Genomic DNA, 16,138 nt, shown 5'->3' on the forward strand with positions numbered 1-16,138 from the left:
GTCCTGTCCTTTTCTATTTTTTATTCTTGCTGCATGTTTATTACGAGTATCATCCCATTTGGATGGTAGTAAACACACAATTGATAATCACATAAATATCAAATATAAGGGGTGAATGCCCCCCACGCTACCACACCCGGGACCCATCAACGCTGGGCTCAGCAGCTCCATCTGGGGTCCTGCTGCTCTGGCTGGTGATATTCTGGCTGTAAGTTGTGGCACTGGAGGCGGGGCCTCGGGACCCCAGCTGCCTGGGCTCAAGGCCCGCCCTGCAAGGCTCTCGGCAGAGTTAACTGACCCCTGAAGAGCCTGACTTCGTGGGGCCGGGGTGCGGCTGGAAGATTCTTACGTGCATCCACGACTGAAAACTACCGGCTACAGACGCTGAATCAAAATTCATTCAACCCCATCACCTCAGAGGACTGCAGATCCTTGGGAGCCAAGCCAAACAACACCACTTTCGGGTTTTAAGAGCCTTCCCCTCGATCAAAGCCTAAGGCCACCAAAGACCAGGGGGCCTTTACGCTGGGATGACGTGTTCAATAGCGAGGAATAATTAAGGCATCTTTCTCCTTATTTTCTTGGCCTCCCCGACAAGGCCACCGCTCAGTTCCAGCCCTCATTTCACCCTTCCAGCTGCACCTGGAGACACTATTTGTGCAAAGCCGGCTTATTAAGCCCTGTCCTTAACTTGACACAGACGGCAGCGTCTCTGAATGTCACATGTGTTCAGTGAACCTGCTTGCTTAGGGTAGAACTCTATTTTTAGTAAGCACCAAAAAAAAAAAAAAACCCCATGATACTATACCCCAGCACCTCGTTTGTCCCCTATTTGTTAACCAGGCTGTGTCCCATATTGGCCTGGGGGCCAGGCAGGGGCAGGACCACATCGAATTCATCTCTATACCCCCACAGGGCCTGGCACAAAACCAGCATTCAGGGAGCGTTTGCTGAAAGAATGAGGCTTTAATGGACCCTATGAATGGGTTAGAGCAGGTGTTCCTGAGCGGAAGTGCAGGTGGCATTAGGGAATGGCCACAGCAGGGTCTGAGACTCCACCTGAAAAACGGTATAAAAGGCACGTGGGGGCCCTGGGGGGGCGCATGACGGGATGAGGAGTGAGTGGGTGGATACACACATGCAGTGTGCTCATGCGTGCACATGTGCTCCTGTAGTGTGTGTCCGTATGGGATCTGTGGCTTTCATCAGCTTTTCAAAGGGCTGTGACCCCAAAAGTTTAAGGATCACCAGAACAGACTCTACAAGCAATGACTAGGAGCCTGCTTCCCTTTCTCAAAGTTCAGAGTTGGCGCCACATGCGTGAGCTTCCGAGGAGCTGAAGGAGGAATGTGCCAACCCTCCTGCAGAGACCAGAAGTGCACATCCCAACACGTCAGTCCCCAACACAGCCCAGAGGAGATCGGGCACCTCCAGAGGTGACCAGGGATTCCCAGTTCCCACCCACCTCTTCCAATGTATTACACTTTGGGAGAAGTAAAAATTCATTGAAGTCACAAGCCTGCACAAAGGCATTAAACTTCTGAACCGCCTGCTGGCAGCCAGCACCCCTCTCCCCTCCGAGGTGGGGTTGGTAGCCCTGGTCAGGATGCCCACAGCCTGCCCTCACTCCTTCTGTTACTGTGGACTTAGCTTCTCTCTCACTAGAAGAAAATTAGAGTCTACTTTGCATGCTATAAGCAAATAAATTTGAATATCTAGACAGATAAAATGGATAATTTCTTAGAAAGATATAGTTTACAAAAACTGACTCCAGGAGAAATAGAAAGTGTACACAGACGGATTCCCATGGACACAATAGAGAAAGCCATCAAGAACAAACCCATAAAAAGGCACCAGGTCCAGATGGCTTCACAGGGGAACTTTATCACAACTTTAGAAACCAGATAGTCCCAACAACACGTAAACTGTTCCGGAACATAGAAAAGGAAAGAAACCTAACCCTAACAGCACACGAAAGGGATGCGAGAGACAAATAGCACTCATGACACTGCTAAAAGAAATCCTAAATAAAATTGTCAAACAGATGCCACCATAAGAAAACAATACACAGTGACCAAGTGGGGTCTATACCGTGTATGCTTCAATATTAGGGAACCCGTTAACATGAGTCAACATATTAACAGATCTAAGAGGAATAAAATCCTATTTTCCCAGAGATGCTAAAAAGTCTATGATGTAATTCAACTCCCATTTCTAATCAAAACTCTCAAGAAAACAGGAATGGATGGATACCGCCTTAACATAATTAGATATGTGCACGCCAATCCTAAAGGTAATACCAGAGGTGCTCCTGCTGGGGTCAGGAACGAGGCAAGGATGCCCACCATGCCCACGACTGTGTCACATGCTACTGGAGGTACCAGTCAATGCCATCAGACAAGAGAAAGCAGAGGCACAGTTAGAGGCCCCAAGTTAGCGAGGGCAGGGGCTGAGTCTTATTTCCTATTATATCCAGGATCTAACACAACAGGCACTTGATAGTTAGCTGGATGAGTAAATGAATAATGGCTCACACTCATGGAGCACCTCTATTAACAAAATCAAGAGGTTAATAGAACGCCGGTAATGAATCACACCCTGTGTTAATTGATTTAAACGGATTATCCCATTCAAGGCAAGCAGTCCTCTCGGGTTAAGTTCTTTTTTTTTTTTTTTTTTGAGGAAGGTTAGCCCTGAGCTAACTGCTGCCAATCCTCCTCTTTTTGCTGAGGAAGACTGGCCTTGAGCTAACATCTGTGCCCATCTTCCTCTACTTTATATGTGGGACGCCTACCACAGCATGGCTTGCCAAGCGGTGCCACGTCTGCACCCAGGATCTGAACCAGCGAACCCAGGGCCGCCAAAGTGGAATGTGTGCACTTAACCGCTGAGCCACCGGGCCGGCCCCTGAGGTTAAGTTCTATTATTTGAGCCATTTGACAGAGGAACAAACAGAGCTCCAGAGAGGTTACATAACCTGCCCAAGGTCACTCTGTCGGTACACGTTTTAAATTCTGACCTCACCATGGTGCCAGGCACCTAACAAACATCACATGTGTCTCTCATGACGTGAGGGGACGAGGGACCCTCACACAGCAGTTAGAATGCAGGCTCTGAAGCAGGGCTGTCAGCTTCACATTTCAGCTCTGCCATTTACCAGCTCTGCTTTCTTGGGAAAAATCCTTCACCTCTCTGTGCCTAAGCGGCCTCCTCTGTAGAACGAGTGCCCACTGCTAGGGTTAGAGGGGTAGCACACAAGCTAACCAATGTCTGCTACATGCTGAAGCTCCACAAAACAAGCATCTGACTTCCCTCAAAGCCCCTAACTACTGTCCCCAAGTTCTGACAAAGGCTGTCCCGTCGGCAGTCCTTTTCCTTCCTCGCTTTTTACCAAGCTCATGCCCAGAGCGAAGGAGAATGCCTCACAAGCACCATCAACAGCCTGTCACCTGGGACAAAGCCCAACAGCAAGATCAGGGCTGGTGTCGACCGCTGGGGAGTTCCACCATGCGGACGCAGAGAGAAGGGACCACTAGTAGCATCTGGGTAAGCCAGAGCCAGGCCCACATCTGGAACAGCTCGCTTTATCCGCTCAGGGCTCATGATGTCCCCTCTCTTCCTGAGCCGTGACATTTCTGTGCTGCCGACTTCCCAGCAAAGAGTCGTTATTTGGCAGATTCCAGAGCACAGCTCCTCAGGGTGGCTGCACATGGTCACATCTTTCCAAAGAGCACAGTTTAGAAAGAGGTGACCTCGCGGTGAGAACCCTGACCAGCACCACCTCCGCCAGGTGCTCACGTCAACATCCACAGTGAAAAGTCCTGTTCACGGGATGTACCCTTGACACGATGAGACGGAAACGGCCACTTGACCTCTGTGCTCTTCCTCACCAAAAACCCACAGCCCCATCTATCCACGAGAAAAACATCGAAAGACCCTAATTGAGGGACATCCGACAATGTACCTACCAGCGCTCCTCAAAACTACCAGGGTCATAAAAAACGAAGACAGCCTGAATCGTAAGAAAGCATGGACTTCAGTTCACAATAATGTATCAATACGGGTTCATTCATTATAACGAACGTACCACACTACTGTAAGATGTTATAATATGGGGAACTGGGCGCGGGTATATGGGAAATCTGTATTGTCTCTACAACTTTTCTGTAAATCTAAAACTGTTGCAAAAAATAAAGTTTATTAAAAAAAAAAGAAGAAAAAAACAGATTCCCGGGCTTTCACTGTGGTCCTTTAGACACTCATCTGGTAGCCACCAAGCACCACATGCCAAGAAAAACTATAAAAAGCACCTCCCATCAGATTTGGCTTGGAAACTATTTCCCCGGAAATCTCCCCCCTGCGGAAAAAAAAAAAGTGAGCTGACTGTGACTTTGGGAGGGGTGCATTCGTTCTCCGCAAAACATGACTTTAATCTGAACGAACAGAAAGACCACTGATGCTAGATGGACCGTTTGCAGATTCTTAATTGTATCTTTTCAAAGCAAAGGATGGCCTCCAGATTGCAACTCGAGAAGCCTGGTCTCTTTGGCTGGCTAATTATTTCCATCTCCAGCCAAAGTACAGAATAATGACTAATTACCATCTTCCCTTTGTATGCAAGTGGACCGGGTCCCCAAAGTCAAGACAAGGCCCTCACCGAGGGTGGCCAGAGAAGACGTAGACCGAAGGAAAGTTAGAACGTCTCATTCACCTGCCTAACACAGCATCTCTGGCAATGGGCGAGCCCCCGGGGGATCTGAGCATCTGTGAAAAGGCCTCCTACGCAGACCAGCGAGCACAGCCCCTTCCTGCCCTGCGACGCAGCCAAGCCCCAGTGCATCTGGAAGTTACCACCAGGCCTGTCCCTGGGGCCTCAGCAAGCATTGGCTAGGCTGGGCTATCAAAATCAGGAAGCCTGGTTGGGTTTTTTGTTTTTTTTCCAAGACAACCTGCTAACCAGAAAAATACAGTGAGGTTGAGTGTATGACCTCCTCCTCCTCCTCCTTGTGACGTTACACACGTGAAGGGACGGCCCAGTCTGGGGAAGTCCCAGGTCCCCAGCCCCCAGGGGCAGAGGGCGCTTGAAGGCACAGGCTGATAGGTCATTTACGCGGGAACAGCCTGCCTCTTCCTGAGTCCACCCCCAGTTGCTGCTCCCCAACCCCTCACATCCATTAGGACTGCCGGGTACCAGATCACCTAAGAAAGCTCAGACGGATCCATTTGGTGTGCTTTTGCACACGCAGCAGCAGAACCCAGGGAGGAAATGGGCCGGCCTCCTAACGGTGAAATCAAACCACGCTCCAGCGTGAGAGGCAGACAACCTCTTCCTTAGTTTCAACACCAAGTCCCCAACAAACGCAGCCACACGCAGTGGTGCCCAGGGGAGGAGGACCGGCTTCCTGCCACGATAATGAGGTTCAGAGCAACCTCTTTTTGCACCAGCTCTGTCCCCACTGAACTCCCTTCTTTGGCCTCCTCATCTCCTCCCTCCAAAGTCACATCAATCACTTCCGTTGCCCTCTGACGACCCAGCAGCAGGCAAGAGGCCAGCTGAGCCCCCGCACCTTCGGCTTTGCTCCCGGCGACCCTCAGGGAGAAGTCACACGTAACTGGAAACTGACGCCCCATGGGGCAAGAGTGAGCTACCGCCCCCTAAGGGTGGCAGCAGTCCCTGACGCCTTATGCCTCCCTCTCACCTGGGGAGAGGCATCCCCCGCCAGGCCCCCCAGGAAGCGCGACCTCTGCAGCAAAGAGGCGCCCCGCGGCCACTCCCCAGGCCCAAGCCCCAGCCCAGGCTCGGGGGCCAGGCCCGGGGGGACCCTCCACCGACCTTCAATGGGATTCAAATAGACATAATCGAAGAGCATGGAGAAGTCGAACTCGTCTTGGGGGCTGCCCCCGGGCTCGTGGCCTGGGGCGTCCCCGCCGTCGGGCTCGGGCTGCGGCTCCGGGGCGTCCATGGCGCGCAGAGCGGCGGGAGGGCTGCGGGGCCGGGGGCGAGGGCGGGCTCGGCTTTCTCCGGGCCCCTCGCCGGGGGCGGCCACGGCGGCAGGGAGCGGGGCGGAGAGGTGGGTCGAGCGGCGGGGTCACCGTCCTCGTGGGGACGCACGCCGGGTCCGGGGATGGCGCGCCTGGCGCAGCGGGTCCTGGACGCGCCCGGAGAGCTGAGCGGCGGCGGCTGCGGCGGCGCGAGCTTCCTGCTCCGGGAGGCACCTGTTGCAGCGCGGGGAGGGGAGGCGGGGACAGGGCGGCCAGGCCGGCGGGGGCGGGGCCGCCACCCGGGGACCCGGGGGAGGGCGGGCGGCCGGGGCTGGCCGGCGCCCGGGAGGAAAGAGGCCGCCCGCCGGCCCTGGCCGCACTGGCCGGCCACCGCGCTTAGCAACCGGCCGGGGCCACCGCCAGGCGCTGCCTGCCACCCTCCCCGCCGTGAGCGCTGTCGCCCCGCGGGACCCAGGATCTAGACAGGACAGCTGCTGCCACTGGGAGTTTTGCCCTGCGTGGCTGCTGATGCCAGCCTTTCCTGCTTTGTCTCTAAGGGGAGAGGGGGCGCACCCACTCCCTTCTATGGCAGACCTGTGTCTGCAGGTGCCTCTCTGTGCCCACAGCTGTGGCATTTTTGTCACCTACAGTTCAGTCACCTGCCTATCCCTGGACTCAGTTTCCCAGGACCTGGGAAGGAATCACAGATACTCTGAAAGCACAAGTCCCACCCTGACATCTAAACTCCTTGGCCACCCATCCTGTCACCTGCCAGGTGCTGGGTACCCAGCATGAACCAGACACTTCTGCCCTGGGAGCTCAGGCCCTGGGCCGGGGGAAGCATGAAGGAGATAAGGGAACAAAGATCATCTCTGGAGGGTGTCAGGAGAGAACTCTCCGCAGGCAGGGGGTAAGGGCTGGGGGCTGGGGAAGCTCCAGTCCCCTCCACGGTCAGGTAGGGCCTCTCTGGGAAGCTGACATTTGGGGGAATCTGATTGGTGTGAGGGAAGACTGTTCGGGCAGTGGGAACCAGAAGACAGCAAAAGCCAGAGGGAGCTCAGTGTGCCGGAGGCAGAGCAAGGCGAGCAGGTCAGGTGGAGCGGCTGGCAGGCAACAAGCACACCTGGATGCTTGTTAAAAACGCAGATTCCCAGGCCCCTCGCTGACGCTTCTGATTCCACAGATCTGGAGTAGAGGCCCAGCAAGGTGTACTCTTAAGCCAGCAGCCAAGGTGAATGTTACGAACAGGTACATTTGGAGAACACCACCTAATAACCCAGTACTGCCGCCCACACGCCCAGATGTCTTGGACCAAGTTAGCTGAAGTCAGAAAACAGACTCACAGAGGGAGGAAAGGAGATGAGAAGAGTGATCTTCAACCCTTCCAGCCCCTCAGAACCACCTGGGACGCATTTTTAAATGCCTATGCCCAGGCTTCAATCTCGCCTTCAGTCCAAACCACTGGACCAGAACATCCAAAGTTATTTTTTTTAACGACCTCAGATCATCTAAAATGCAGCCAGTGTTGAGAAGCACCGGGTCAGAAGAGTAGGTGGGAGCGGCACAGCTTGACTCAGTGGGGACTGGCCCGAATCCTTCCCCATGTGCCGGAAGTACGGAGAAGGTGCACTCCTCAGGGGCAGCCATCTCGGCTCCGTTCAGGGATTTGTGCAAAGCTATCAATCGTCATTCATTCCACAAATATTTACTGAGCGCCTGCCAGGTACCTGGCACTGCTACAGATCTTGGGGATGCAGCCATCAACAGGACATGGTCTCTACTCTCATCGTGCTTATATCCTGAAAGCAAAGAGGCACAGCATGAGAAGGGTTTTCCAAATTGCACTTCGACCAGAGGTTCTTAACCCAGGCTATGCATTAGACTCACCTAGAGCTGGTAAAAACTTCAAGGGGCTGGGCCCCACTGGAGACCAGTCATAATCAGAATGATTGAGGGTGGGGCCTGGGCGTCAGTATTTTGCAGAAGCCCTCTCGATGCTTCCAATGTCTAGCCAAGATTGAGAACCACTGATTTCGACTCAAGCTCCATTCTAGGGTCCTGGGCCTGGCTCAGGACTCACCAACTTTCAGAGCCTTGGGAAGCACTTTCTGGTTGTTGGAGCATACAGGAATCCTCTTCTTTGTTTCCTAACCTTAAGCACAGCTATAGGGGTATATCCAATAAGCATCTTAGGGGATGGCTGGCAAATTTTGATGAAAGAGGGGAGATGACCCAGGCTAGGATACATATAGCCAAGTGTCTAGAAGGAGATGGGCGCTCTTGGGTTCTTATGACGGGACTCAAAGTCCAGACCCTGAAATTTGGTGAGGGATAAACAAAGGAACCAGCCTGCCCTGGTGCTATAGAAAAGGAGAAAGGCTGGCGTCACCCTCACACGTCCTTTCGCATCCCCCCACCCATAATGATTAAATGCCTCTAATCTAGTGGACATCTGTTGATTTTTCCTACCCGGAATCTTTCCCTGGTTCTTCTGATAACAGCACCCCAGTGTGTTCCTTTGGGAAACTGCCCTTGATACAATCTTAGCAGAATTATCAACCCAGTTGTCCCCCCCTCTCCTGGCAAAGAAGTGAATAAATGACCCAGGCTTGGCCAATCAGAGAATTTTATCTCCACTAGCCTATGAGATCCCCTAAGGCAGGGGTCATGATTGCCTCATCCACAGCTTTATGTACAGTGGACATGTGGATATATGGATGGATAAATGGATAAATGGATGGATGGATAAATGGGTGGATGGATGGATGGATGGATGGATGAGTGGATGTTTAGATGGATGGATAGACAGATAAATGGTTGGATGGATGGAGAGAAGGATGCAAGAGGGGATATTTGGATGGATGGATGGGAGAGTGGATGTTTTGATGGATGGATGGATGGATGGATGGATGGATGGATGAAGAGTGGATGTTTGGGTAGATGGATAGATAGATAAATGGTTGGATGGATGGATAGATGGATGCAAAAGGGGATATTTGGGTGGATGGATGAAGAGTAGATGTTTGGATGGATGAATGGTGGATGAATGGATGGATAAAAGAATTTGACTCTCTTTACGTATATAAGATCCTTACATTTTTCTTTAAGGGCCCTCCTCCCTCGGGCTTACTCTGGCTGCCCAGTTGTTAGGGCAAGAACATAATTCTTAGCCCCAACTGACATCCTCTTGAGATACCCAATAATAAGATAAGATAATCAAGGGAAGATCACTTTACAGCTGAGCGAGTGCTACAAAAACTTCAGCCTTAGGAAGAATCGTCGAGGAAATTCTAAATAAGATTCTAACCACCTAAGTTGTTGTTCCTCTGAACAGTGGGTATATTTTTAAAGCTTCTAGGATTTGGAATCTGCACCAAAGCAATCAGGCTCTTAAAGGGAAGGGGTTCTGACTCGGCCCTGACCCGTAACAGGGTTTCAGCTGGAACAGTGGGAAGTGAGAGGGTTTTCTTCTCTAAGGGCCACCATGAAGGGTGGAGGTTTGCTTGGCGGGGGTGGGGGAGGCATATTTTCATTTCCAAAATAAATAATTTGCGCTCCTAGGAGCAAGGGCTAGGAGCAAAATGCATGACCTTTAAGCATTCAGAGGCCACCCGGGGGGGGGGGGGTGGTGAGGGGTGGATGCAGGCCTGCATGGTGCAGCTCTGTCAACCTTCTCTCTGTCCTGCAGCCGACCTCCTCGTGGAGGCCCGGGCCTTTCTGTTTTTCTCCAGCCTCTCCAACAAAGTGCAATGGGAAGCTAGAGAAGCCACTGAGAGTTTGAGACTTCTAGCACACCTCGGTGCCGTCTGACCCTGGCCCAGAAATTCAGCTCGCTTCAACAAGCATTTACCCCAGTGCATAATTACCAACTGAGATACAGGCCGTAAAAGCAAAGGGGAAGAGGCTACAGAGCTCGTGTCAAGGGAACCTGACGTAGATAGGGAATTCAGAGAAGCCCTCACTGGGAAGGTGATGTCCAAGCTGAGACCAGAAGGTTAAGTAGAAGTTAGCCAGGAAATAGCGAGGAAAAGAGATAACAACTGGATGGGAATGTATGTGCAAAGGCCCTGTGGCAGTAGGAAGTGTAAAGTATTGGAGGAACTGAAGGAAGACTGGAGTAGCAGGTGCTCAGGAATGGACAAGAAGATGGTGTGAGGTAAGGCTGGGGGTAAGTGGGGCCTGGGAGACCATGGGAAGAATTTTGGATCTAGGAGCAACAGGAAACAACTGAAAAGTATCAGGCAGTGCGTGACAAGATCATATTTGAGTTTTTAAACAATTGCTGTGGGTTCTGTGTGGAGAAGAAACTGCAGGGGGCAAGGGTTGAAGCAAGAAGACCAATCAGGAGGTTCTGGCAGTGAACCAGGCAAGAGCTAACAGGGCTACGGTGATGGTAGTGGAGATGGAAAAAAATGGAAGCATATGAAAGATCCATACTCTCACCTTTCGGGCCATCCTTGAGCTCTCTCTTTTTCTCTTCTAGCTACCTCTTAAAACACAGAATAACTTGGCTCAACTTGAGTACAAATATCTGGGAAATACTGACCCCTGGGCCCCCTTAACCCCCCAGGTGGCTCTGAGCCCTGAGGCCCCTTCAAGTTGGCCCTGGAGGGACCCATCACCCACAGCTCTGCCCTCCTTTCCCCCGTCTGGTATAAAGCTCGTTTTCATCTGCAGCTTGGACCTCTCCCCTGAAATCTGGGTTCGTATAACCCCCCATCCACCCAACGTCTCCCTCATCTGGGTGTCCAGCAGGCATCTCAGAGTGAACAAGTCCAAACCACGCCCTGTCATCCTCCGAATGGCTCGTCTCCCAGTCTTCCCAGCTCGGATACGCAGCCGTCACAGCCACAGTTCTCCGACCGCAAGCCAAGGAGGAGTCCTGATTCCTCTGCTCGTCCCCCGGCCCCACGCAAACCCTCAGCAAGTCCAGGCAGCTCCATCTTCAAGATGCAACCCCAATCCAACCATTTCTCACCAACTTCACGCCCTTCCTCCCACCCCAGTGATCCCGGCCTGCATCATCTCTCACCTGGAGGACCATAGTTCCTCCTTCCTGGTGGCACCACGCCCACTTTTGCCCTTACACAAAACAGCCAGAGGGGTCCTTTCAAAATATACATCTCTTAAGCCCTCCTGTGACTTCCCATTAAGTTTAGAATTAAATACAAACACCTTGCCCTACAAGGCCCTAGATAGGTTGCTTCCACTCCAGCTTTCTTTCGGTATCATCTCCTGCCATTCTCCTCTTCTCTCACTCCCTTCTGCCACCCTGATCATCCACCTCTTCCTTGAAAATGCCAAGCACAACCCGATCTCAGGGCCTTTGCACCTACTGTTCCCACTGATATTTGCCTGGCCACTCCCTCGCTTTGTTCATGCCTCAGCTCACACGTCACCTCCTCGGAGAGCCCTTCCATGACCATCCCAATAAAAACAGCATCCCCTGGCATTCTCTGTCCTTGCACCCTGCTTTCTGTTCTTCATAGCCCTTACCTCTGTGGTATATTTTATTCATCTCTATATTTGTTCATTTGTTTCTTGCCTGTTCCCCTCACTTGCATGTGAGCCCCACAGGGGCAAGGACATTTGTCTGCCTTGTTCACTGGTGTATCTACGGTTGTCAGAGTTAGCAAATAAAAATACAGGACAGCCAGTTAAACTTGAACTTCGGAAAAAACAGTGAATGCTTTTTTAGTACAAAGATGTCCTAAATATTGCATGGGACATATTTAAACTAAAGAATTATTCATTGTTTGTCTGAAATTTGAAGTTAACTGGGCATCCTGTATTTTTATCTGGCATCGCTGGCTGTATCCCCACGTCCTAGAATAAACCTAGCACATGGTAGACACTCACTAAAAGAGAGCGAGGAACGACAGGACCGCGCCCACAGAGTGCCCGCCCCAGACATCCATCAGCACGTCAGGTCGCGTGGAGAGGACCCGAGTCCCTGTCTCCTCGGTTTAATGGGACTCGTCAGGGACATCCGGAAAGTCAGTGTTTTGCACAATTGGCAGCCCAACCTCTAGCGTGGTTATAATACCTGTAATCATTTTTATATAAACAACATTTCTTCTGACTCAGTGGCTTCAGGGAAATTCTGCCTGTACATGGGTTTTTTTTTTAAGGAAGAGAAAAAAAAGACTGTTCTAGAAAATATATCCTGGTACAGAAGATATGTTCTTGGGACCATTCTAACAAGACTGGTGGACGTGAACCCAATCACTCCCCCTTCCAAGCTGACCTCCTGAGGGTCAGTGGCACCCATAGGCATGAAGACACAGATGTTGCCCAAGGTTGGGGTGACCTTGTGGTACAAGAAAGAACACCACAGAATCAGGAGGCCCTGGATGCAATCTGAGGTCTTCTTCTAACTCACTCTGATCTTTAAGCAAATCAACAGGTCTCTCTGTACCTCAGTTTCTCCATCTGTAAAATGGGGAGAGTGAATTGGCTAATACCTGAGTCCCCATTCCAGCTCTAATATTCAGGATTCTTAGACGCTCCCCTGAGTGGCAGCCAGGGCCATCTTTCTGGGGGTACGACCTGTGCAGTCACACAGGGCCCTGCGCTCAGAAGGACCCTGCATCTGTTTGAATGCTCTGCTGTCACTGTCTTAAAATTCTTAGTAATCTTGGAACAAGGGGCTGCACATTTTCATTTTGCACCCGGCCCTGCACGTGATGTGGGCAGTCCTGATGGCAGCACACAACGAAGGTCAGAAATTCTCATCACCAGCCCCACAGCTGGACGACCCCCATTGTCATACAACACTGACTATAAAATAGAGGCACTGAAACGGTTTTAAGTCTAATCCGAAAAGCAGGAACATCCTTTACCAGATTCCAGAAACAATCGCCCTTCAATTTAAGCACATCCTGGGATTCTCACCCTCGATGTGACAATTTATAGATTATTATAATATTATAATTTATACGTGGACACATTTGACTCCCGAAGGCTGGAACTCAAGTGAGGCACAGGGAGCAAAATTCAAGAGGGCACCAACAAACTCACTAATAAATAAATTATATTTTCATGAAATGTCTTTAAAAATCAAAATGAATGCAAAAAAAATCCATGGTGAGCAAACTCTTACAATCCTCATAAAGACTAGATCAGAGCCCGAAGCCAAAGGAAAAATGAGTAATACTGATCCTGTCTTTAGTTAAAATTTTTATTTTTATCTTTGGTTCATCATGGATTTTTTGGGTTCATTTTGATTTTTAAAATACTACATTAACATATTATTCATCTTGATTACTGATTTTGGGGCGCCCTTACATTTTGCCTCCCCCCAAAGCCATTTTCAGGAACCAGCTCCTATGAATTGGGGGAACAACACGGCAGTTTCAAACCTGACTTTCACTCCAATCTACCATCTACATCATCTTTCAAAGCCTGAACAGGACTTCTCTGCTGTGAGAAGATGATTCTCCAAGACGAGATTGTGGCAAAAGGCAGTTCGTTGAAATCAGCCGCCCCGTGGGCAGGCATCGACCGTGAACCTTCTAGGAGACCCAGTTCTACCAAACTGGGTTCAGCTGACTCCAAATCAAGATGTGGGGTGTAAGAAGACGCCCGTGTGACAGCAGCAGAAGTCCCAGGTTTGCAGTGGCTCTAAACATATTATGTTTGGCCTGCCTAGTAATTTCTTTTAAATCTGAACCAACATTTTTTAATTGGAAAATGTCATCTAAATATCCAGATTTCCAATATCTCCTAAAAAATGGGAGGATCTGGCCACAGTGGCTCCATATTCCCAGAGGGACCAATCAGCTGGGGCTGCGTGGAGGCCAGCCCCTTCGGAGGACTCTGTTGCTCTCAGGTCCCCACAGCCCCCACCCAGCTGCCCGCGTCGTCCCCTGTGAGCACGTGGGCTGGGACCCTGGTCTCCAGGCTCCCGACACCTTCCACCTGCTCCCCGCTCACCTACTTTGGCCTGCTTTGTTTCTCCACTTCTCTCCTGGCTTTGTAGCACATTCCTCTCTGACGGAACTGATATTTAACAGGGGAGCATGGTCAGCAAACTCGGCCTCCCCTTAAATGACTGTCCTTGCCTTTAATTAAGCAGGAGATGCCACCGCCCCTCTTTTCAGAGAAGTGTCATAGTCTACTGAATCAGAGCCTTTAGGGCGGCGGCAGAGGATTGTATGGTGAGAGGAGGGAGCGCAGCTTAGTCTTTGCCCACCCCCCCCCACAACTCTTTCTCAACCATCCACCTCTTCTCCTCTTGCCACTGTCACCCTTCTGTCACCCAGGCTGTGTTCCTTGACATCCACACCCCCCAGGTCGTGTTTCCCACCTCCATTCTCTCCCGTGCCGTAGTCTGAAGACTCCAACACCTGTGTCGATTCATAATCTTTGAAGTCAGGGGGTGATGAAGACAAGCAAGCTGACTTCAGGGACTTCAAAGCCACCGTCCATCAGTGGCCCCCTCAGCACAAGCACACCCCGGAGCACATCCCCCTAAAAAGCACATGCACCTGCCCCCGCCCTCTCTCTCTTTCATTCCTGTCAACACAGTCACCAGCCTTCACCTAAACTTTTCCTTCCTTAGCACGTAAATGGCTTCACAGAGGATTGTGTCTACTTTACAAAAGAAAAAAAAAAAACCTTTAGCTGACTTTCAAATGCAAACGAGCGCATCTCATCCATCCTGGACCCGGCCGGTGCCTTGCGTCTAGAGTCTAGATCCGCCACACACACCTCTGGAGTCACTGAGTGACTGAAGCAGGTCTTCCAGAACCCACTGAAAAGTCCCCAGATTTGGTAAAAAAAAAAAAAAAAAAAGGATTTATCCCTTCAGGAAGCACTCTTGAAGGCTATTAGGCTGAAGGAAAGTAATAACTTGAATTTAAAATAGTAAAATAATAGCAAAAGTGGCAGCTAACATGCACTGACCACTTTACATATGCCGAGAGCATCACAGCCACGATCTTTGAACCCCGAGGCCCGCCCCCATGGGTGAGGATTAGTATGACCCCCACTTTTCAGCTAAAGAAACGAAGGCATGGAGTAGGCTGTGATGTGACTTTTACAGTCACACGTGCCACCACGGCAATGGTCCCGTCCCACACGGTCTGATGCTCATTACTGAGTCACGCCGTGCCTGGGCTATTAGCTAAGGGTGGATTTGCTAAGGGACGTTTTTTGGACCAAGATGAAACACTGAAAAAAGTCTTATGACTCCCAGTGATAGCAGAGGCTGAAGGAGGAGCTGGCGTGGGGAATCCAGGCTGGGCCGGGAGGAAGACACGTCTGAAGTGGCTCATACTATTCACAAAATTAATGGCCTCTCCCCTCAGGTGCCAAAGACAGGGACCATCCCTGCAGAACCCCAGGGCTCAAGGGAACACGGTTTGAGAATCACAAAGGAGAAGGCTCTGTGGACTGGGAGGTGCCACTTATCCCCACCTCCCTGCCCTGCACTGGTCCCAACCCCCACCATCTCCCACCCAGGCCACCATCGCAGCCTCCCATCTGCACTGGAGCATCCACTGTTACCTGGCTAGAGGCTGTTCTCCCCTTAATGGTCAATATGATCCTCTGAAAAGATTAATGAGGCCACACCCTTTGCTGCTTAAAACTTCCCCAGTGCCTCCCTATTATCCTAAGAATGAACTTCAAACTGCTCAGGAGATCCTCCCTGGCTTACTTCCGTGATCTTGCCTCCTATCACACTTGTCCTGTACTTTCTGTTCCAGCCACACTGGTCTTCTTGCTGTTCATTGAGCCTCCCGGGCACCCGTCTGTGCATCCAGCGTCCCCGGCAACCGTCTGCACATCCAGCATCCGGGACACCCGTCTCTCCTCCGGGCCTTTGCCCTCACTGCTCCTTCCGCCTGTGAGGCTCCTCCCCCAGACACTTCACAGGCAGACCCCGCGCCATTCAGAGGTCCATGGACAAGATCTCTCTTAGACAGGAAGGAGACCGTCCGGCCTGAACAAGCAATCCCTACTGCTGTGGATCGAATTGTGTCTCTCCTCCAAAATTACATTCAAGTCCTAACCCCAGGTACCCGCGACTGTGACCTTATTTAGAAATAGCGTCTTTGCAGATGTCGTCAAGTTAAGACGAGGCCATGCTGGAGCTAAGGTCTCTGATCCAATGACTGGAGTCCTTATAAGAAGAGGAGAGAACACACAAACA

At 51.1% G+C, this 16,138-nt stretch overlaps 1 protein-coding gene across 6 annotated transcripts in view; it reads right to left on the bottom strand.

Moving 5' to 3' along the window:
- NFATC2 (nuclear factor of activated T cells 2) overlaps window positions 1–16,138 on the bottom strand; it is a 154,490-nt gene that overhangs the window by 132,290 nt on the left and 6,062 nt on the right. Inside the window, exon 1 of one of the 6 annotated variants that reach the window (XM_014832415.3) lies at window positions 5,834–6,241. The exons of 3 other annotated variants lie outside the window; for them this stretch is intronic. In XM_014832415.3, coding sequence (XP_014687901.1) covers window positions 5,834–5,963 — 130 coding nt within the window. In that variant the 5' untranslated portion in view covers window positions 5,964–6,241. Of the gene's footprint in view, window positions 1–5,833; window positions 6,242–16,138 lie in introns of those variants that run through there. 2 more of the 6 variants (XM_014832425.3, XM_070486137.1) reach the window with 2 other exon arrangements.

Source organism: Equus asinus, chromosome 15 (assembly GCF_041296235.1).
Source record: "Equus asinus isolate D_3611 breed Donkey chromosome 15, EquAss-T2T_v2, whole genome shotgun sequence".
Lineage (NCBI taxonomy): Eukaryota > Metazoa > Chordata > Mammalia > Perissodactyla > Equidae > Equus > Equus asinus.